Source organism: Carassius auratus, unplaced genomic scaffold (assembly GCF_003368295.1).
Source record: "Carassius auratus strain Wakin unplaced genomic scaffold, ASM336829v1 scaf_tig00214021, whole genome shotgun sequence".
Taxonomy (NCBI): Eukaryota; Metazoa; Chordata; class Actinopteri; order Cypriniformes; family Cyprinidae; genus Carassius; species Carassius auratus.
In genome coordinates this window covers 917,381-941,813 of record NW_020527496.1, presented here as the reverse complement: position 1 = coordinate 941,813, position 24,433 = coordinate 917,381, and the positions used below count along the sequence as shown (strand labels likewise).

Below are 24,433 nucleotides of genomic sequence, written 5' to 3'. Positions count from 1 at the left end.
CTGTCTGTCGGCCTGTCTGTTTATGTATTATGTCTTTCTGTTGCTCTGTCTGTCCATCTACTGTATCTGTTGAGTCTGTGTGTTTTGTCTGACTGACGGTATATATGTTTATGTATTGTTCTGTCTGTCATTTTTCTGTCCGTCTGTCTGTCTGTCAGTCTAGCTATCTGTTGTTCTGTATGTCTATTTTGTTGTCTGTCTGTCAGCCTGTCTGTCTATGTATTGTTCTGTCTAGCTATTGTTCTGTCTGTCATTTGTCTGTTTGTCTGTCTGTCCCTGTGTAGCTATTGTTCTGTCTGTTTGTCTGTCTAGCTATTTTTTTGTCTGTATGTCATTTGTCTTGCCCTAGCTATTTTTCTGTCTGTATGTCTGTCTGTCTAGCTATTTTTCTTTCTGTATGTCTATCTGTCTGTCTGCCTGTCTGTCCTAGCTTTTGTTCTGTCTGTCTGTCTGTCTGTCTTATTATTGTGCTGTTTGTTTGTCTGTCTGTCTGTCTGTCTATTGAGTGCAATAATATTCCATTCCAAACAGCACCTCAAATAGCACCTCACCTCTACATCAAGCCCATCAATAGAAGCAGGTCTGTGGGTAATTTTCGTGGCGATCTGACCCCTTTGGCATTTAGAAGTGTGACTCCCAGTCTGCACTTCTTCATATGCCTGACATATGCTGCACTTCAATGACTGTTACAGAATCAAATATACCTGCTATCCAATGCCTCCTGCAATGCATTAAACTCTTATATTCTTTGGAAATGTTAATAAAAGCAGCAAAAATGTATTTATTAACTTTAGGGTTAAAATACTTTTATTTCAGAATAAGAACTTTAAAGACCCATTATAGAGATAACTATAACCATAATTATGTTATAGTTTCCACAACAGGGCACAGTATTGTACTAGCCTTAAGGCTTTGTGGCACTATCATCACAAACAGAATTCTAGTTTCTGTTTCTAGTTTCTAATTCTGTTTGTGCGACCAATGGCAGATGGAAGTGTTTGAGAAACCTGAAAACAATTATTGCACTTCACTTTAGTGACGCCATTGCTGCAAAACACATTAGCTTTAAAAGAAAAAGCCCTCTTTTTGCTGGTCACTTGCAAACAATCCTAATGTATTTATAGAGACCTCTTACCTTCAGAAAAACCCACATATTATTAACTGTCCATTTTTTTAAATAATAATCACACTTTGGCGGAACAGACCTCAGAACATGTAGTTCTTGGTAAAATCAGCATGACAGATATTCATTGCACAATATGATTTACCCAAGTACATGTTCTTAAAACAACATCCTTTGTTGGTCCTGAAACTATTTTGACACAATAATAGCCCATAGCCTGTTGCTGAATCACAGGGAAATGATCCGTTGATATAAATGTTGTTCATCCCATCCCTTAAACTTAATGCTGCTTGCAAGTCTTCCTAGGAAGCATCTTCTTAGCAGTTTAGAAGTTATAACATGTTTTGATTTTGGTTGTAGAAAAAATGACTGAGTAAAACAAGAACAAAACCAATCATTGAATAAACTGTAAATATGAAGATTCATAAAAATATGCTTTAAATGATATGTGGTGCAAAATAACTTGCTCTCAACCATGTGTAAATAATACATAAATATTGCATTCTGTGTGCTTTTAGACATGGTATCTTGCTAAGACAATAAAATTATATATAATAAATTAACTTGCTGAATTTTAATTTAATTGATACATGACAATTATTGAAAAAAAATAAACTATTATTACTATTAAACTTATTATTATAGATTGCAATTATTCAGAGAACCACTAGTATTTGTCTGTGATTTTAACACTTTAATTGAATAATTTTTGACATGTGGCCAAATATTTTCTCTTTATGCAATATAGTGGAACCAAAGCTAATAAGAGAGTTCAGAAGATCCCACAGCATTCCTGTACATACATGATTGGATATCATTAATATACACATTTAATTATCAACTCTGAGGTTATGAAATTGTCATGCAGCCATTGCCTAAATTAGTAATTTTTTATTTATATTTTTCCTGAAAATGTTGTTTCTTTCCTCATCAACAAATTTCATATAAACTAACATTTTAACATTCTTGACCAAAATAAAATGTTTTTTTAAATAACTAATCAATTTCCTTGCAATTTCCAAAAATCCCAAGTCATACAGTTTGGGAAGCACAACAGCATCCTCATGTGCTGTACTTCAATTGCAGCTCTTGGAATGAGTTTCAGCTTGTCAGCTGTTAATAACTTCCAGCATAATTGCAAATTAAAGTGTCAGACTTTCAGGTGCTTTTGCATTTGCAGTACTAACCAAAGCTCATTTGCCACACAAACACATTCCATTGTTTTAATAAGCGGGTCTGAATTCTCATTAAGTCTTTAACTTTTTTTTTTAACAAGTATCCTTAAGGCAGATAATTGAGTTTCCCTATCTTGTGTTTGCAGTGGTGTATGTCTGCTGCAAGTGGCAGACGTTTCGCAAGCTGATGGTGGAGTTCTTGAGGTTGGGTCTTCCTCAGGAGGAGTACGCCTTCTTCTTCATTGATCTGTTTGGATACAGTCTGCAGAGCCACCCTGCCAAACCATGGGCACGCGGAGATGCTGATGACAATGTGGCCAAGGAGGCATTTAAAGTGAGTTTGATGGACATGCCCATAAAAAACAAATAAATCAATAAAAGCAGCTGTGGTTGACAGAACTTTATAATAAAAGCTATGATAGCAACAGTTTAGGTTTTATGGATTTTTAGGTTTTTTTAAGGGTTCACATGTTGCAATTTTAAGTTTTCCTTTCTTTTTAGAGTGTTACAAGCTGTCCGTGCATAGATAAGATTCCAAAAGTTCCAGGACAGTTCAATCCAAATATTCAGATGTGTTCAGAGCATTTTATGGAGGACTGTTTCCTGAACCTGGAAGAGTATATTAGTATAATGCATTGGCATATTCACTGTGAAAAAACATATTTGTACAGGTCTTTGTTGATGTGTGATTAGCAGCCAGCTGCAGCTGTGTTTCTCCTTTTTAGATAGGATCTGACAGTGCTGTGTTTGGCTCAGAGTCACAAAGAAATGTGATTGGATTTTTGAAATATGCCGAAATGTGACAGTTCTGGGGGTGCTGTCGCATGGCTTCATGTCTTCATGTGGCTCACTGCCAACCATCACCCCCTACTGCGCCTCAAAATTGACTTTCTAAATGTTTAATTAGGCTGGAACGAGATCATGTCCCGCATATTTCTGTCAGCTATCCGAATCCTTTTGAACATATTTTTGGAGCATTTAATGTCACTGATGGGATCTGGTAGAAATGTGTATGTGTGGTGCTTTAAAAAGCTAATTTTGATTACATAAATGTTGTAAGCTATGAAATCGAAGGTTTAATAGGATCTCACTGTCAGTTTAGTCACATAAGTTTCAGGAATACACAGGTAACTTGCTTATTCTTGCTTCATATCATACAGCTTGATAAAGAGAGGTGTTTTGACTCTCATGTGCAAACAAACTAAAGAGTTTCACCTTGTGGCAATAATATGAATGGAAAATCCTGAAAAACTGATACAACAAAACTGTCATCTGCCTTCAATCTGAATAGAGACGTGTTGTGTTTGATACAACTCTGGGTTTTTATTTTTTTTTGTTTTTATTTTTCCACTCTAAGGAACTACATTATAATGAGTTCTCACACAGACTCGTAGAGAGGGCTGATTTACATTCATTGGCATTAACTAACAGCTGTGGTGAGCTGACATTTACTTATCCACAGACAGGAATCATTCCATTAGGCTCATAATACAGTTAACAGTTGGTACAGAAAATGATTTCATCCACTGTTTGCGTCAGAGGTGATTGTCCTGTTTGGACATTTATGTAATTAAAGGGGTCATATGATGTTGCTTAAAAGAACATTATTTGGTGTAATGAAATGTGTTTATGTGGTTTAACGTTCAAAAAACATATTATTTTCCACATTATTTCCAGACATTTTCCACATTATGTACATTATTGTTCTTCTATGCCTCGCCTTCTGAAACGTGTAGATTTTTGCAAGGCTCGTCACTCTTAAAAGCTAGGTGTGCTTTGATTGGCCAGCTATCCAGTGCATTATGATTGGCCAAATGTTTCAAGCGTCTGACAGAAATGTAACGTCCCTCTACATATACTGTTATGGCTTGTCCCGGTCAGAACAATGGCATGACAGGACAAAAACAGTAAAACCCATTACAAACGAGGCAGTTGTTGCATTCAGCAGTGGTGGCTCGTGGGTTTTAAAATAGAGGCGGCATACTAATTGTATTGGTCTGGAGATCCCTGCCGATTGTTATTATTATTATTTGCTTAACCACTTTAAAATAGCTTTTTGGTGGCTTTTAGTCAGAAAACAAAAAGAAAACGACACACATACAGCAAGATCATATAAATTCACTTAACTGTCCTATCACTTGAAACAAACTTCCACCCCTTTTTAAAAGTCTGTGTTAAAAGAGAGCTGCCTGTTGTGCTATTTAATAAGGCCCACTGCTGTAGCCTATAGTTCTAGCTCCCTGTAATTTAAATTTTTATATATACTGTTTGCATGACAGCTTTCAAAATCTGTTAGCGATCAAATATTCAATATAGCTACTTATCATAAGTAACTGTTACTTGGTAAAAAAAAAAAAAAAACGGGAGACATTCAAAATAATAGCATGTAATTTATGTTTCTACAATGATGGGTTGATATACCAGAAGGAACATTAGCCTCCTCTGTGATGTTCCTTTTCTCAACGGCGCTTTCACATAATGGTGTTGGTAACCGTGAAATTACAAACTAAAATATATACATTCTGAGACATTAACTGAAATGAATTGTGAATTTTATTAACATTAAATCGTCATCATTTTCACCTAAAAATTATGTTCGCCACTGGCATCCAGTGGGAACATAATTAATGATTATAAGGACTTATACTGTCTTTTTACACATTCCATTGCATATCGTGCCACGGAAACACAAAACCATGTCTGCATTTCTTATAAAGAAATTATAAAAAAACAAGTGCTTCTCTACACAAATAGCAAGAGGCTTGAGTGAGGAACGGCCCCCGGCTTGAGTGAGCAGCAGCCAGTGGCTATAACAAGGAACGGCTGGCGAATTCGATGAAGCAGCGGCCGGAGGTTATGGCAACTTGTGATGACCCAGAGCTGGACTCTGCCTAGTCCACAGTGAAAGCCGATCCGGTGATCCACATTTCGAAGTTGATGTTTTTCCTCCGTGACCAGCACCGATCTCGCCTGACCACATCAGACTTCGTACTTCCGCTCAATTTCCGTTTGCTTCTGTACTCAGTCTGATATAGCAAACCAGCTCCCAGATTATTTCCGAGGCCGCACCAGCCATCCAATCAATGAACAGAGGGTGGGCTGAGAGCCATGATGTAGACACGAAGCACCAAATTTAAGATTGTAGTTTAGGTTAGGGAAATCTAAAATGACAGCAAACATGGAGAGACGGGATGCTATTCGCTCTGTTGTGGAAAATATTCTGGTATTTGTCAACTGAAGCCCAAACAAAAAAACTGACAGAACACAAATGCTGATTTTAAATTTAGTAGATTTGCAAACAAGTAAAAGTACTGGACCTATGTCCAAACAAGCATTGTAGTGTTTAACCCACCTCGGTGACACTACTCCGTGATGGCAAGTCCATGGCCTTCCTCTGCTTTTTTTTGGTCCTTGGAGTTTTATAGGGTGTATCTCTGTCTCTTTTATCTGTCGAGCTCGAACTGGTGACTTTTTGACACGTCAGTGCTTCCTTCCTTTTCTAGTCCTTGAATATTGCCATGTCATGCTGTAATCTTGCAATTAAGTAGCATTTCCGACAGACTCAAAATTAACTAAGAGCTTTGTTTAACAGAACTAATCCTAACTTTGACAGTTGGCAGCTAATATTTTCTTGTTTGTCTCTACTGTCAAATATTAGTTTAGATGCACTAATTGTACTGTGGATGCATAGATTTACTTCACAGAATCTGTTGTTCACAGCCATCTTCACTCCGGTAGGACTCACCATGACGCTGATGGAATCAATGAGAGTGCAATCCAGAATGTCACGAGCTGGAATCCAACATCTATCCTCCGGACCATAGCCCTCCCAGTCTACCAGGTATTGATAACCTTTTACCCCTCTGTCTCACATCAAGGAGCTGCCGTACAGTATAAGCCGGAGACCCCTCGATAAGTCTAGGAGGCAGAGGGCCAGATGTCTGGGGCTGAAGGAGGGAGCAAATGATGGGCTTTATCTTAGAGACATGAAACACTGGGTGGATATTCTTAAACTGAGGGGGGGTTTAAATTGAGCCGACACCGGACGGAGCACCTTAGAGATGTAAGATGGTCCAATAAATTTTGGTCCCAGATTACGTGAGGGGAGTTTCAGAAGAATGTCCTTGAAGGACATCCATACCTTCTGACCGCACACGTAAAGTGGGGGCTTAGCACAGTGACGATCCGCTGACGCCTTATTCCAGTCACCAGTCCAAGTGAGGGATTCTCTGGTGACCCTCCATGTATGGAAGCATCTCTGAATAAATGAGTGCGCGGATGGAACAACGGCGTCAGATTCTTGGGAGGGGAATAAGGGTGGCTGGTAGCCTAAACAGCACTGGAAGGGAGATAAAGCCGTAGACGAGACCAGGAGGGAGTTATGTGCATACTCCACCAAAGTTAACCTGGAACTCCAAGATGACGGTTCTGCAGACGCCACACAATGCAAGACTCTTTCTACGTTAGTTCTGACCGTTTCTGGCATAAACAACAGGCTCTCAGGGCACCCCGTGGGAACTGTGACGTTGCGCAGAGCTTAGCGGACTCTGGACTCCACTCCTCGGGTGACCATCGCTACCACCCGATCGAGAGGCAGCATGGTCACTGGGAGGATGGATCTTGGTTCAGCCTCAAAGATCCATGAAAGTGCATCAGGCTTACCGTTCTTGGATCCCGGATGGTTGGACATGATACAATTTAACTGACCGAAGAATAGTGCCCAGCGAACCTGTCGGAAATTAAGTCGTTTAGCGGTGCAGATGTATTCTAAGTTCTTATGATCGGTCCAAACTATAAAAGGGATCTCAGCGCCCTCTAACCAGTGACGCCACTCCTCCAGCACCAGCTTAACAGCCAGTAATTCCCTATTCCTGATGTAGTAATTCCGTTCCAAGGGGGATAAACGATGAGAAAAAATGCACAGGGATGTACTCTGTCATCCGAAGGTGACCTCTGAGGCAAAATTGAACCCCCTCCCACCTCTGATTCATCCACCTCCACAACGAACTGATGAGACGGATCGGGAGTAGCAAGAATGGGAGCCAAAACAAAGCAACTCTTTAAATTAGAGAATGCAGCCTGAGCCTGCGGCAATCAACAGAAATGTCTTCGAGTGGAGGTGAGATCCGTCAGAGGGAGGGCGACCTGGATAAAATTCTGAATGAACCGTCTGTAAAAAAATTGGCAAACCTCAGAAATCGCTGGACTGCTCTTTGACTATCTGCGGTGGGCCAGTCAGCAACTGCTTTTACCTTAGCAGGATCCATTCGGACTCCGTCGGGGTAAAGAATAAATCCCAGGAATGGAACAGACCATGTGTGAAATTCGCACTTCTCCACCTTGGCGAATAAACGATTCTGGAAGTTCCCCCTCCCTAATCCGAACTAGGTGATTGTGAAGGTCCAACTTCGTAAAGATGGTTGCCCCCTGCAAGAGCTCGAAAGCTGATGACATCAATGGCAAAGGATAACGATTCTTGACCGTTATGTCATTCAGGCCTAATCTATACAGGGATGGAGCGATCCATCATTCTTCCCCACGAAGAAGAACCCCACCCCAGCCGGAGAGGAAGATGGCCGAATGATGCCAGCTGCCTGAGAATCATTGATGTACTTCTCCATGGCCTCCCTGTCAGGCCCAGAAAGAGAGTAAAAGCGCCCCCTAGGTGGAGAAGTGCCAGGCAACAGATCTATTGCACAGTCGTACGAGCGGTGCGGAGGAAGAGAAAGTCATGGTAAGCCTCCAGTACATTCACCAGGCTCACCAGCTCCTCCTGTATCACAGAACAAGACATAACAGGAGAAAATGCAGGACCCAAACATTGAGATAAACAACAAGAGCTCCATGCTAGAACAGAATTAAGAGTCCAGTCAATGGGCTTCTCCCCAGGCATGATGGGACGCTGAGAAGTAGCGTCACCCGCCGCTCCAGTGACCAGGTCGGAGAAGAGCTCGCGAGAGACCATGACCCTCCGATGCCGCAACTGGAGAGCTATCCGGTTGTCAACACATATGGCGAGGTCGACTAAATCATTGTGGCTGGGAGGCAGTTTGAGAGAATATATCTCATCCTTGATGAAGTCTGCCAACCCATAAAGAAAGTGATCCCACAGGCGCACCGCCTCCGTCCTGCTGCAACACTAATGTTCATTGTCCCACATGGCCGTTCCCTATTCCCTCGCTTGTCCGATTAAATGGTGATGGTGAATGCCACCTAAGATCGCTCTGTGGGAAAACAAGAGGGTTGGAGTGAAAAAGTCAGCGAACATTGTGACAGAAATGAACGGCAAGGTTTGGGCTCACCGGAATATGGAGCAGGTGGATTAAGATGAGGTTCTGCATGACGGGAAGCAACGGTCTCTGCTGCCTGAGGATTTGGAGAACATTCATCTCCTCTGCTGAGTCCATTGGTCAGTAGATTCTGTCAGGAACGTGAAGAGAGAGAACTCAAACGCAGATAATTTGTGCAGCAGTTTATTAGGTACAACAAAAAATCTAAAAATAATCCAACGTGTGGTGACACACACACAAACCGAAACCTGGTGTAACAACTCCAGAGCCGTCCGTACATACACCTGCAAATACAGGCTGTGGAGAACACCTCTGGTGCAATGCCCAATTGGACGTGGAAACAAGACAGAGGATCTAAATGGGTAAAGTCTAATCTTACTGTAATCAGCACAAACTGGGCTATAATAATATGTGAAATGCATGTATGTACACCAGTGGTTTTCAACCTGTGGTCCGCGGCTCCCTAGTGGGTCACGGTGGTATTACAGGTGGGCCGCCAATTACTATTAAAATAAATAATATTGTTAATATATGTAAAAATGTCTAAGTCATAACATAACATGATTTCATATATATAATTAAATAACAAAAAAGAAATATTAAACTGTTACTATGCTTCCACTATTCGAGCTCGCTGAATAGCTTTATGGCACAATTTTCCGCGGCCCTGACCTCCTGCAGTATGCTATCCAATCCAATCAGAATGCAGCGCCTCTAGTGCGAGAACAGAACAGACTGGCCATATGCCTAATGTTCTTAACCTATTCCTTAACCTCTCTCTTATCCTTATCGATTCCCAACATGTTCGTACGCTAAGTATATCTTCTGTAAGTCACACTTTCGTAAGGTTGTTCTGGACCTTACTTAGTGTTGTTTGAGCTCAAGACGCTACTGTACAGCAGTCTTTAGAAATCAGCGCAGCGCAGTACAAGTCAAACTATGCTATGACAACAATGATTTTATGTTATTGATATTTTAAGACTAATAATAAAATATGTTCGCAATGGATACAGGCCAATATATGAAGTTGACTTTATGTGCATCAGAACTAATATGGTGGTAATTAGCCTAGGCTTTTTCATAATGTAATTAAAGTGAATTGGCAATCACTTTTGATAATTAAAATCTGGCAAACAATTTGGCTCTAAATGGCTAAGATCTATAAATGGGTAAGCATGGTGGTGTCCAGTAAGCGACCAACTATGGCAGCGATCCAACGTGTCCTTGTATTGAATCAAAAACAGAGCCGGACGCGGAGCCATTTAGTCCATGTCAGTTTTTTTTATTCGGCAAAACTTAAGCCCTTTTGACATTTTGCCTGACATGGCTATATATAAAAAAAAATTGCCTCCCAAGACAACTCGTTTTGGAGCTGCTGGACCTTCTCAGACCTGCGCTTGCCAGGGTAATGCGGCGGAATTTTGCTTTAAGCCCTGAAGTCCAGCTGCTTGCAGCGCTGTTTTTTTTTTTTCTCATCAAGGTGGTGGGAGAGGGCTACGGCCTAATCAAGACCTCGGTGTGGAGGTGCATCACTCATCCCTATCGCCAATCCATCAGTGATTGATCAGGCGTAGGCTACTTATCGTGAAAGGGATACGCGGCCATAAACGTGCAGGTTATAGTGGACCATAGGGGTGTGATCTCTGACCTGGTGGCAAGGTCCAGCAAAACTTCAAGTTCCTCTGACGAGTGTCTTAGTGCCCTTTTTTACATTGCTTCCCCAGCATATTTTGTATCTAACTTTCTCTCTCTCTCTGTTCATTGTAGATAGGTTGCTTTTTATTGAAAACGTAAACCATTTGCAATTAATACCGCATTAAACAGACGTTACTGCAGCTGCTTGCTTGGTTGGTCTAACCATCACAACATATCGTGTGAACATATTACTGACCATTTGATAATTTATAGTCTATATTTTACTGATAACTTAAACTTTGTTAAAAATAAATGTTACTGCAATAATTTGAGGAATGTTTCATTTTCATAGAACGTGTTGTCTTTCTTAACGCTGTAATGCACCTTCGCGTGAAGTGGAAAATCAATTCCTGAGCAATCGATGCCAACTAATTCAGCACCCTCAGTTTGGACAGCGCTCTTGTAACGTCAGACGTAAGAGGCAGCGTGCTAAGAAGCTTCCTAAGGGACACTTCGGGGAACACACTTAGGAACATAAACAACTTTGGTAAGATATATCTTTCAAGGTCTTCTTAGTGCGCTAAGAGTGAGCGTTATTGGGGAACCAGGCCCAGAGCGTTCACACTGCAAGCAGTAAAAGGCTAGAAATAAAAACGTGCTAAAATAATTAATATCTAACACATGAGCATAGAGAGAGTTTTGAGCGCTGAGAGATTCACGCTCGTACATTATTTTAATGTGCTTTTGCGTTATATTTATGCGCTCTCGCTGCTGACCGCATACACATGTATACACACTGCAAACACCTGAGGCACCACTACAATTAATGAGCTCGATGAACAATGCATGGCAAAAAAGAAAAAAAAGTCCCTGGACACGGGACTTTTTTTTTTTTTGCCATAAGTTTATACATTTTGTTACATCTTTACTTTATTGATAATTTTGACTTACAGTATTGTTCAAAATAATAGCAGTACAATGTGACTAACCAGAATAATCAAGGTTTTTCGTATATTTTTTTATTGCTACGTGGCAAACAAGTTACCAGTAGGTTCAGTAGATTCTCAGAAAACAAATGAGACCCAGCATTCATGATATGCATGCTCTTAAGGCTGTGCAATTGGGCAATTAGTTGAATTAGTTGAAAGGGATGTGTTCAAAAAAATAGCAGTGTGGCATTCAATCACTGAGGTCATCAATTTTGTGAAGAAACAGGTGTGAATCAGGTGGCCCCTATTTAAGGATGAAGCCAACACTTGTTGAACATGCATTTGAAAGCTGAGGAAAATGGGTCGTTCAAGACATTGTTCAGAAGAACAGCGTACTTTGATTAAAAAGTTGATTAGAGAGGGGAAAACCTATAAAGAGGTGCAAAAAATGATAGGCTGTTCAGCTAAAATGATCTCCAATGCCTTAAAATGGAGAGTAAAACTAGAGAGACGTGGAAGAAAACGGAAGACAACCATCAAAATGGATAGAAGAATAACCAGAATGGCAAAGGCTCAGCCAATGATCACCTCCAGGATGATCAAAGACAGTCTGGAGTTACCTGTAAGTACTGTGACAGTTAGAAGACGTCTGTGTGAAGCTAATCTATTTTCAAGAATCCCCCGCAAAGTCCCTCTGTTAAAAAAAAGGCATGTGCAGAAGAGGTTACAATTTGCCAAATAACACATCAACTGGCCTAAAGAGAAATGGAGGAACATTTTGTGGACTGATGAGAGTAAAATTGTTCTTTTTGGGTCCAAGGGCCACAGGCAGTTTGTGAGACGACCCCCAAACTCTGAATTCAAGCCACAGTACACAGTGAAGACAGTGAAGCATGGAGGTGCAAGCATCATGATATGGGCATGTTTCTCCTACTATGGTGTTGGGCCTATTTATCACATACCAGGGATCATGGATCAGTTTGCATATGTTAAAATACTTGAAGAGGTCATGTTGCCCTATGCTGAAGAGGACATGCCCTTGAAATGGTTGTTTCAACAAGACAATGACCCAAAACACACTAGTAAACGGGCAAAGTCTTGGTTCCAAACCAACAAAATTAATGTTATGGAGTGGCCAGCCCAATCTCCAGACCTTAATCCAATTGAGAACTTGTGGGGTGATATCAAAAATGCTGTTTCTGAAGCAAAACCAAGAAATGTGAATGAATTGTGGAATGTTGTTAAAGAATCATGGAGTGGAATAACAGCTGAGAGGTGCCACAAGTTGGTTGACTCCATGCCACACAGATGTCAAGCAGTTTTAAAAAACTGTGGTCATACAACTAAATATTAGTTTAGTGATTCACAAGATTGCAAAATCCCAGAAAAAAAAATGTTTGTACAAAATAGTTTTGAGTTTGTACAGTCAAAGGTAGACACTGCTATTTTTTTGAACACACCCCTTTCAACTAATTGCCCAATTGCACAGCCTTAAGAGCGTGCATATCATGAATGCTGGGTCTTGTTTGTTTTCTGACAATCTACTGAACCTACTGGTAACTTGTTTGCCACGTAGCAATAAAAAATATACTAAAAACCTTGATTATTCTGGTTAGTCACATTGTACTGCTATTATTTTGAACAATACTGTATGTCTGTTCTAGAGACGTTACAATTTTTTTGATAGAGCTCTAATTGGTTTTATTTTGGAAATATGTTTCAAATTAATCCTGAATGCATTTATGAATGTAAAAGCATATCGGTGTGTGTCACAATCGCAAAATTGATCAAAGAAATCGTGATTTTTTTTTTTTTTTTTTGTCCATATCGCACAGCCCTAGTTCATTCAATAAATACAGTTAACAATCTAACTTCTGAGTACTTAGTTATTAACACAACAATAGCGGGGTCAGTTAAAAAATTTTTTTGAAGTGTGCCGCGACACACTTTTGAAGTGTGGTTGTGTGGGCCGCGAGCTGAAAAAGGTTGGGAACCACTGATGTACACAATTGTCTTTTTGTATTTTCTAGTTTTCACATAACGTGTAAACATTTTACTAGTTAGACTTTTTCTATAATTTGACTAAATGTATAATCAGGTGAAATATTATGAAGTTTCGATAACAAAATGCAATACTATATCATTCAAAAGCTTGATGTAAATAATTTAAATGTAACAAATAAAGATAACTGTAACAAATGTAACAAACAATGCTGTTCGTTCAATTTATTTCCCCTAAAAAACCTGAAAAATATTCTCAGCTCTTTTCAACATTAATAATAATAATAATAATAATAACAATAAATGTTTTTTGTGTAGAAAATAAGATTGTTAAAAGTATTTCTGAAGGATTGTGTGACTGGAGTAATGATGCAAGAAAATTAGTTTGAAAGTCAGCTTTGATTGTTCCTAATAAACTGTTTAAACCAGGTACTGGTAGTCCTGTTGGAAAAAGAAATCTGCATCTCCATAAAGTTGGTCAGCAGCAGGAAGCATGAAGTGCTCTAAAACTTCCTGGTATACAGCTGCGTTAACCTTGGACCTCAGAAAACACAGTGGACAAACACCAGCAGATGACATGGCACCGCAAACCATCACTGACTGTGGAAACTTTACACTGGACCTCAAGCAACGTGGATTGTGTGCCTCTTCTCTCTTCCTCAAGACTCTGGGACCCTGATATCCAACTTTCATCAGAGAGCATAAATTTGGACCACTCAGCAGCAGCCCAGTCCTTTTTGAAGCGTGACACTTCTGACACTCATTCAAGAGTGGGGTGACATAAGAAATGCGACAGCTAAAACCCATGTCTTGTATACGTTTATGTGTAGTGGTTCTTGAAGCACTGACTCCAGCTGCAGGCCACTCTTTGTGATGAACAGCTGCTGTTAACAAACAGAATCACTGAAGAAAAGAAAAACACAAGAACTACTACAACTGACTTCAGACACAGACTTAGATGAAATCAACTGAAATAAAATACATGAAATCTCCTAAGATCTGATTAAACAACCCCACAAACAGCATCACCAGCTCTGCTTATTAATAACCAGACTGACTTTATTTCTGTCAGACGTCTACAGAAGATCTTATTGAGAATGAACTAAGGTTTAGATGTTGATTTATTGTTTCATTTGAAGTAACCATGTTAGATATCAGTGTTTGCTTTAGTTGGGCTCTTGACCCTTGACTTCTTTCTTAGTCTTTTCTCTGGCTGTTATAACCATGTGTTTCTAAAACACATTTGTTGTAACTCAAAAGCCCAGAAGAAATAAGTGTTAACCTGTACCTAGGTGTAGGTTTTTATACGTTATGTCGGTGATGATAATCATCAATTATTGATCTGTACGGAGTCTAATCTCTGATGAAGTAGGTGTTGTGTAATTAGTTGAAGTAATTCTAGTAAAAATGACACTAAGAGCCAGTGATTCTGTGATAATCAGTTAATATAAAAATGACTTTCTAAACATTTTGTACACATACACTTTTCTTCTATGCCAGTAATTGGTCAAACACAGACATCAATAATCAGAATATGAACCTCTACAATGGTGACGAAAAAAAACATGCTGTAATGCATGCTGGGTACTATTGTAGTACAAAACTCATCCATGGCTCCCAGCATGCTCCGCAGCATTTTTTTTTTTATGGTCCCCATTGTTGAGGTTCATATTTTGATTATTGATGTCTTTTGTGTGACTGTTTGACAACGTAGAAGACCACACTGTTTGAAAAGTCATTCAGATTAATTGATAATCACAGAACCACTTTCTCTTAGAATCACTTTTATGATAATCAGTCAAATTACACATCACTTATTTCATCAGAGATTAGATTCCGGACAGTTCAATTATTAATGATTATCATCACCAATATAAAGTATAACAACCTACACCTAGGTACAGGTTAACACCTGATGGCACTTTTTCTAGGCTCTTGAGTTACAACATTTGTGTTTTAGAAACACATGGTTATAACAGCCAGAGAAAAGACTAAAACAGAAATCAAGGGTCAGGAGCACAACTAAAGCAAACACTGATCTCTAACATGGTTACTTCAAATGAAACAATAAATCAACATCTAAACCTTAGTTCATTCTCAATAAGATCTTCTGTAATATTATAGAATATTATATAATTCAGAAATAAAGTCAGTCTGGTTATTAATAAGTGGAGCTGGTGATGCTGTTTGTGGGGTTGTTTAATCAGATCTTGAGAGATTTCATGTATTTTATTTCAGTTGATTTCATCGAAGGCTGTGTCTGAAGTCAGTTGTAGTAGTTCTTGTGTTTCTCTTTTCTTCAGTGATTCTGTTTGTTAACAGCAGCTGTTCATCACTAATTCTCAATCAGCACTTAGTTAATCACTTAATTACTTAAATGCAAAGTTTTAAAACTTACATGGTTTAAATCAAGGGAATCTGTTTACTCAAACGGTTTGAGTTAAGTTAACTTGTCGGGTTTTACAGTGTGTATACTGTACATAACTTATCCTTACCCTTTTTTTCTATTTTATGTTTTATCTATACTTACATCAATATTTATATCACCTTTTTTACAGTTTTACATTTTGCACAGTATGAAAAGACCATCTGCAGACTTCTGCAGTTTATCGGTTGCAAAAAAAAAAAAAAAAGGTTCTTTATAATATATTATTTTGTTTTCTTATGAAGAAAGAAAGTCATGCAGGTTTGGAACAATGATAATGCAGGAATTTTCATTTTTGGGGTATTATCAAATTACCGTTTTAAGTCAAAATATAGATTTATATTAAGTAAAACTGTAATACTTACCTCTTTAGTTCGACTGGAGCATGCTTCAGTTTCCATTGGGTTACACATACTGTTGGATGGGAATCAATTATTTAGACCACCAAAATAACAACCAACAGACCAACAAAAGAGGAGCCTTTTAGTCACATTTTGGTCTTCTCATTCTAATATTGATATGACAAGGGACAATAACCATTACTAGATTATCTTAAATATGTTACATTCCAAAGTTTAAGACTCATGTTTGTTCAAAAACCCTTAATGAGCAATAAGAAGCACAGCACAAAAAAATAAAAATAAAAATACAACAATAGAGGATGTAAGTAAAATGAGAAAACAAAAAGACTTCAACTACTTCAAAATGTCCCATTGCTAGTGTTATTAGCAATATCTGAGAGAAAATAGTTTCAACATTTTTCACAAGGCAGGAAAATCTTTTTAAAAGCTCTTGCTGAAAATGAATAATATTTACATCACTGTAATATTTTGTAGTATTGTTTTGTTTGTCTGTTTTGTCCTTCTGTGCTGTTGAAAATCCAAGAGAAACCGTCTTTCAGAGGCACTCTATTATTCAGCTTCAGCTTCAGTTCCCATTATCCACTTCACATGAATACACAAATCTGAGAGGACAGACACAAAGTGAGTTTGAAGATTTGAGAATAGGTGCATCCCAATTTTTAGACAACATCCTTTCAGATTGCTCATTCAGATTTGAATGGCACAGTTTGTGGCACAGATGCCAATTTTGGCTCAACACATTTGGAATTATTGTGAAACTGGACATCAACAGTTCACATAAAAACATCTCGGAGGATGTGACTGTGAAAGAGCGAAAACAAATGCTTCATGCTTTATGGAGGGAGCTGGTGATAATTTGTGCCAAATTTTTTTAAAGCAGACTTCCAAATAAGCCAAAAGACAAAGCACTACTCAGGAAACATATATTTTTCAAATAAAAATATGCTTTAATCATTTCTAAGAACTGAATGTTAATTGTGGTGTTTGCTGTTTGTTGTTCTGTTTGTTGTTGGCCTCACTACCCTGGACAAAATTGGATTTGTTACGAATGGCTGGTCTTAGTTAATGAAAGCCAGCTTTTTTCTTTTTTTTTAATTCTTCTGATTCACATACAGACACTGAGACAAACCGAAATCTGCATACACATTCAGACGTTCGGATTCATATGCAGTAGTTTATTAAAGAATGGTCAGGCAGGCAGAAATTAGGAAAAGCATCAGGTATGTCAAGGGATATCCAGTAATGGCAACAATAACAGGCATAGGTCGGGGCAGGCGGCAGAGAATCACAGGTACTATAAATAATCCAAAGTCAGACACAGGAGAAACAAACACAAGGAGAAACACTCGGCAGTGACATACTGGGCTAGAACAAGACCTCACACTTATTGAGAGTTTAAACACAGTTTATATAGGGGAGTGGTAATGGGGAACACCTGGTGGTTATTAGCCCTAAGCACGGGATTATGGTAAATGGAGTTGGGAATGGAAATACAAGAATGCCAGAGTCCTGAGTGGAGTGCCCTTTATTGGAGTTCACGGGCCCTCCAGCTGATGATCATGACAGCTACAGTCTTTAAGGAATGAAAAAGTAAATGAAGTTGTCTCTCATGGTGAAGGTCTCCTCTGGCTGGTACCATCTATGTTTAACCCTATAAAGTTTACGGTTTCATAATTATTACACACATTTCGGCGGCCTCTTAAATTATCAGCATGAAAAAACTTGGAAAATCAATCTACTACATACCTTCTGTCATCTGATTGATAGTTTATATTTTTTAGAAAGTAAAAAGCCTTTTATTATAATGTAAAATTGTCCAACTTCTGGTTGTGTTTCAAAAGTCTTTTTGCTGTGAAATATTAACTTTTTTTAATAAATTACAGAAATGTGTATGTTGTTTATAAAAAGATTCTGTTTGGCTGTGATTCACACTTATCCTGTATCCTAACGATTAACTTTTTTTATCTTGTACATTAAACAACTTAAAATGTGCCTTTGTGTTGAATTCTCACAGAACGTGAAGATCCTGACCTACAGAGAGCCTCAGAACCCCGAGTACAAGGACTTTGTGTCCAAACTGAAGACAGATGCCATGGACATGTTTAACTTCAGCGTAGAAGATTCTCTGGTAAGAGTTCATCAAACAGTAATATTAGATTACAAAAATAATTGGCCATTTGCAATACTTGAGAGGAGAAAAAAAAAGGAAATACACTTTAGTATAGTTTATAAAAGAGTATTTATTACTTTAAATGAAGATACTTAAGTGCAAAAAAAATAAAGCCTTGCACTGATTGTAAACAGATTTTTGAGACCAGACCACTGGAATAAGATTTCTGTTCCTGGTGAGTTTTTGTTAAACCACATGGTTTCCTTGTTGAATGAATATCAATCCACTGCACACGTAAGACCCCAGTGACTTTGAAGCTTATAAAAGAATGCAAATGGTTTCTCTGGCTTCCACAAGACGCGGCACATTTCACCTCGTCTTAATAGATTACAGCTGCACACAAACTCTCAGTTCACCTTTGGGATGTTTCTCATAAAGAATTATCCCACGGTTTAGACAGTAAGAATGAATTGTGCCTGCTTATAGCATTGTTTACTTGGATGTGTTTTCTACATTGTTTTAGCCCCCAATTCACTCAAGTAATTATGTAAATCAGATAGAGACACAGACCTACAACATTAGTGTTGATTGCAATTTGCACAGGGAAGTTCTTCAGCAATCAAGCTGGTTTTGACTGCTAGGCTGTGAAAGATGCAACAAACTCCATTTAAATGCTAAAAGAAGTGGGGCTGATAGCATGCATCAGCATGTGTGCGATCCACTGGTCAAAACCTAAGAATGAGGGCAAAAATATATGTCTGAATAAGCAATTCCTACTGGGGTGATGAAACAAACAGCAATGACCCACAGCTTTCACATCGCAGACTGTGAATATAAGCTGCAACTTCAAGTGCCAAGCACAAACATTACAGCCTCGTACCAGCAATAGCCATCCAAAATTGTCCATTATGAACGTATGTCCCATTAAAAGAAAACAGTTTTGAAACGGTAGTGGTTATTAAACAAGTTTCATACGTCCATATTGAGTCTAAAACCACTGGTACTATTGAAATGAATGAGACACAGTTAAATGCAAACATTTTTTGTTTTGCTATTGATGTGCTCTTTACAGTCTTCATAAATTCTATATGGTATACATGTATTTGTATTGCTTTGACCATTCTCCCATGATGCCACCTTCTTACATGCCATGATTAGTCAAGTATGTACAATGCCTGCACACTGTTGGTCAAACTACTTTTAAGTCATTACCTTCAGCAGTTATGAAAAAAATAGGAAAACAAAGCCAAAACCTGGACATTTTAGGCAAATTAGAAATCCCGGCCAAGACATGTCTAGGAAAAATATGAAATATGGTGACCCTGTTACTGAATGCACCTTTAAATAAAAATCTCTTACTTGCATTATAATGAAATAAAGCAAAGTTAATTGTTCAAAGCACGCTTAGGAATCTGGTCCATTTTATATTATGCCTGATTTGCATAGAAATAACTATTTTGCTCATATTCAATTAAATAATGATTGCTGCAACCCGTATCAGCCTGCATCATCAAGTCAAATTTATTTGCATAGCACTTTTCACAACACACATGGTTTCAAAGCAGCTTTAGAAACAACCATGGTATTAATGTTTATAGTTTTATCAGTTGACGATAGTATTGTTTAGATTTTGCAACAATGCAAGCAGTCAAGCAGGTGAGATTTGCTATACCTATATATCGCCCTATGTGAGTGTACTGAGGAGAAAGCTGGACCTACTGTAATTATATATCCAACATATACAGAACTGGGTGATAGGCATAGATACATTTTGTGATGAAATAAGAGTTTCATGTATTGCACCTGGCTGATGATGGACTCTGGTGTGTGAATTAGGATATTTGTTTAAATGAAAGGTTTTGCACAGAAGTTTAATGAAATCTGCATCTTGTATTTTTCTTTGTGCCAGAGTGTCCCTCTTACAGAAAATCTATATATTTAATCCCAACCGCATGGGAGAAGAGCTTTATATTTATGATCTACTGAGGTTTTGAGGAAGAAAGGGAAACTGGTTCCCCTGAAACAGAATGAGATGGTGGTTGTTCTTAGTCAGAGAGGATTGAAGTTGCCGGCTCTGCTTGTTTGTGCTCTGCCAGTAAATGTCACCCGGTACTCGCCCAGAGCAAAAAACCCTGATGCATTTGTGCGTGATGAGTAACCTTTCACTGACAGTAGGGAAGAGTGGTAATTACCCTTAGCTGCAGGTCTCCTTGTGCGAGTCTGTCACCACAGAGGAGTCTGTTAGCTCCGGATCAGCTCAGGGCTGGTAAAGATGTGTGCCCTGAATGAGCCTCCTACCCACCCATCCTCTGAAGCTGAATTACAAGCTACTGATGACCTTCTAGAGCAGTGATCCATGAATCTGGCTCGCGAGATCCACTTTCCTAAACAAACCTACCTGTGATTTTCTAATGATCCCGAAGACACTGATTAGTAAACTCAGGTGTGCTTGATTAGGGTTAGAGCTCAACTCCGCAGGAAAGTGGGTCTCGCGAGCCAGATTTGAAGATCACTGTTCTAGAGGAATGGATTCTGATTTGATCTTCTCTAGCAATGATGGTGGTCCATTCCAGATCAAAATCAGCTTTTTGCACCCTTTCGTCTGATACTCATATCTTTTTCCATTGAACACAAAAGAAGTTTTGCAAAAAGACCAAGATATTAACCAAAATATTTTAAGTAGGGCTGTCAATTGCAATGAATTTGGTGCAATTAATTAAACTGCACCTAATTTAGAAAATGCATTTAAACCATTCATGTGTTAAATTTACCCCTCCCTTCCCAGAACTAATTCATCTCTATATTTCATACAGTTGCTGAAAAATATGGTGCAGGACGATGACTGACAGAGTAATATAGGGTATTATAATGCAGTTATATGCTCCAAAAATTCAAGATATGAAGGCAAAATTGCCCCTGTGTGGGTTTTTGTCTTATAATTATAATTTGAATCATAGGTTAGCAATACCACAAGAGAAAGTGACATTTGGTTTGAGTTTTTTTCTCCAAGCAACAGTGGTGTTTTGTTACTGGTTGAAATTAGGCCTATGTTTTTGAATGAATCGAGTGGGCCAATAATTCAATGACCCACTCATAAAGCCACGTCATTTAAGCCCACGCCTTAAAATAGGGCCCTGCGTCTTCAGCGGCTCAGATGTCGGGAGTAAATGATGACTGCTATGTTCATTATTACATCCAACAACAAAACGCTTCAATCGCTTAGGAGTCATTCTTCAGCTCACTTAGGGCGGTTTTAAGGTAAGACGCCAGTCCAGTCTGTGCTGAAACGCCACTGTCAATCAAACTATCATTGAAGGGGTATGTCTGTGTGATGTCACAAAGACGGGCATCTGAGATTGGCTAGATTTGAGAAAGGGGTAAAGATTTTAGTATGTTAAAAAAAACACTATGCATTTTTTTCATTTTAGGCTGGTTGTGTTCACACACTGCCAACACACATTTCAGTTCAAACTACTTGTAAAAGTGCATGTAGCATCCGTTGACCCCTTTAAGCTAATATTATTTGCAATTAGCAATTATTTGTATTTTTTGATTATGGGTAAAATGTATTATTATGCTTTAATACTTGTTTCACATGTGTGGGCAGCCGTGAAACTCATCATATTTTCACTGCGTGTCCCATCTCAGAGAAGGAGAGTTAATTTGATGTACCACTCTGTAAATTAGTCACAATAACATTTCTTCATACTTCATACAACAAAACGTTACAAATCGCTTTTGTAAAATAAAGAAACCTTACACGTACAGTGCGCTCTCTGCCATCTCGGTCTCCATATACTTCTTTCAAAAATGAACCAAAACTAAATAATATTTTCTGTTTAATTACTTTATATAAAACCAACGGGAGGTATAGTTTAATGCAACTCACACAGGAACATGTGCCTTATTGCTAGGAGACACACAAAAAAAAAAAAAAAATATATATATATATATATATATATATATATATATATATATATATATATATATATATAATAACATGTTTGATCTCTTCTAACTGGATGAAATCATAGTATGAATCAAAAAAAAAAAAAAAAAAAAAAAAAAAGGAATCTATGCACAACTTGATTATACACAATTTGATTTTCTGTGAGGTCTCGTCACCTCAGACTGCACAGAATCTGCAACATCGACTCTTCCAGTCTATAAATCGGGGAAAAAATCTGGCCAAAAGTCATCCAGTATATTCCAGCCTTTAGTAACAAACATTCCACATGTACATTTACCACCCTGCCTGTGTGTACTACAGTCAACATGGCCAAGACTTATTTGCAATGCCTGGAAAAAGTTGGGGCTGTGTTTTCATAGATAACTATTAGATGAGATATGCTGCATGCTCTGTGCACAGTCATATTATTTGCTGAAGTTTAATAAGGTGCCTGCAACTCTTCTCACTGTTCTGTCATCTGTTGTTCTAGTCTGTTAGCCTGATGCATCCATCCATTTCCCCAGGGAAGTGAGCTCATTTGGAAGGTTCCCTCTGCCTGCAGCTCACACGTCTCTCTCCAATTAGTTGTTCCTTTCACTGCCACCATATTATTACAGCCAAACAAATTCTCTCTCTGTTTCTTTGCCCGTGTACTTCCTTTGGTAAACTATGTTTCATGGTATTTCAAATTTATCTTCCCATTTCACTGTGGAAGGCTTAAATTCTTTATAAATTCTCTCTTTAATGCAGATTAATCTTTAATTTTTTGTAGTTTGATCTGGATATGTTTATGGCTCACAGTCCTTTAGCACAGTGGATCTCAAACTTTTTAGCCAAAGACCCCTAAACAAACATCGACTAGAACTCGCGACCCAATACCACAGAATACACAAACAATAAACAGAAAAAAAGTTGTTTTAAATCTACATCCACTTCCTAAGCTTGTTTGCAGAATAAAAAAATAAAAAAGGTAATTGCGATTTTATATCATGTATAACTTATTAACTCACACCGCAAGTTTGTATTTCACAATTATGAAAATCCAAGTCAGAATAGCAAGATTTAAACTCACAATTTTTAGATAAAAAAAATCGCAATTATCTTTTCAAATATTTTCTTTCGTGGCGGAAACAAACTTCCATAATATTTACTGTATTTAGGCTTACCTTACAGTGGGATGGGTGCACTTGTTTTTCGGTGCACAAAAGTGTAATCTGTGGCCTGATGTTGCAGTAGGAGGCTACTCGCAGATCATCCTCAACATCAAGACGTGATCTGTATTTTTTCGCGACCCCGAGTTTGAGAACCACTGCTTTAGCACACATAAATATGCTGTTGCTCTATCTTTTTGTATTGCTCACAGTCTGAATCTGTAATTGCTTTCTATGCTTTATTTTGTCTCCACATTGTTTTTCTTTTATATCTCTCAATCTGTTGCTTTTTTTTCTGGTCTGAATGACATTTTTTCATCTAGTCCTGCCCACTCTCAATTCATTCAACCTTTTACTCAGAATTTACATTTCACTGAACCGTTCTCCTTCTCTTAGGATGGTAGAAATCTCCTTTTCTCCTTCTGTAATCTCCCAATCCGCCATCACACACAGATGTTCCATATCGATGAGTCCATGCTCTGTCTATAGTTGCTATGACAACTACACTTTTTCTACAGCTCTCTGACTCCTTGGCTTTTTGAAGCATTTTTCCCTCCGTTTCATTACGCTACATCAGAGCTCAGATTTTGTCAACAACTGTTCGGCTCTGTTTCACTGACTTCTACCTGTGAATGGCTGTAGATCAAGGTGACATTAATTTTGAAACTTTGATTAGATCTTAGAAGTAAAATAAAACTGATCTGTCGAGTTTCTCTTCAAATTATACATACTGTTTAATGGTAATGGCATTGGGTTGATGGATGATTTGTAAGGGAGACAGATGGCGGATTTTTGATGGCTGAATATACACCTTTCCCTTGCCTAAATTTAGCCAGATTAGTTAATCATGATCAGATTTTAAGATGTCCTGCATATTTGAATCATATATAATATATTGCTCAATGGTGTGATTTCATAGCTCATGATACTTTAAGGAATTAACACTAGGTGCTTAAAGTGTAAACTTGTCTTAAAATTCCTTAAAGAGCCAGTAAGATGAAAATTCTAAGCTTCCTATCACTGTTTATAAGTCCTGTACATTAGGTTTAAATCCATCCAAGGTTAAAAAACATTGTCATTTTGTCAAAATATCAATTTAAAATTACCTCAATTCTCAGAGATCGCCAAACAGTTCGCGCGAAGCTGTTCAAAAGATTCAGTTTCCTTAAACCCCACCTTTCGGTAGCATACTGTGTTCTGATTGGTCAACTAACATAGTCAGGTTTGATTGGTTGTTCCGCACACACCTCCACGGTAAACTATGCATTAGCATCTGTTTGGGG

General features: G+C 38.3%; 1 protein-coding gene across 2 annotated transcripts in view; it reads left to right on the top strand.

The window, feature by feature from the left end:
* Positions 1–24,433, top strand: part of LOC113090821 (atrial natriuretic peptide receptor 1-like) — a 103,245-nt gene that overhangs the window by 27,145 nt on the left and 51,667 nt on the right. For both annotated transcript variants that reach the window (XM_026256428.1, XM_026256427.1), the window contains 2 exons: positions 2,445–2,632; positions 17,955–18,068. In XM_026256428.1, the coding sequence (XP_026112213.1) occupies positions 2,445–2,632; positions 17,955–18,068 (302 nt within the window). The remainder of the gene's footprint in view (positions 1–2,444; positions 2,633–17,954; positions 18,069–24,433) is intronic.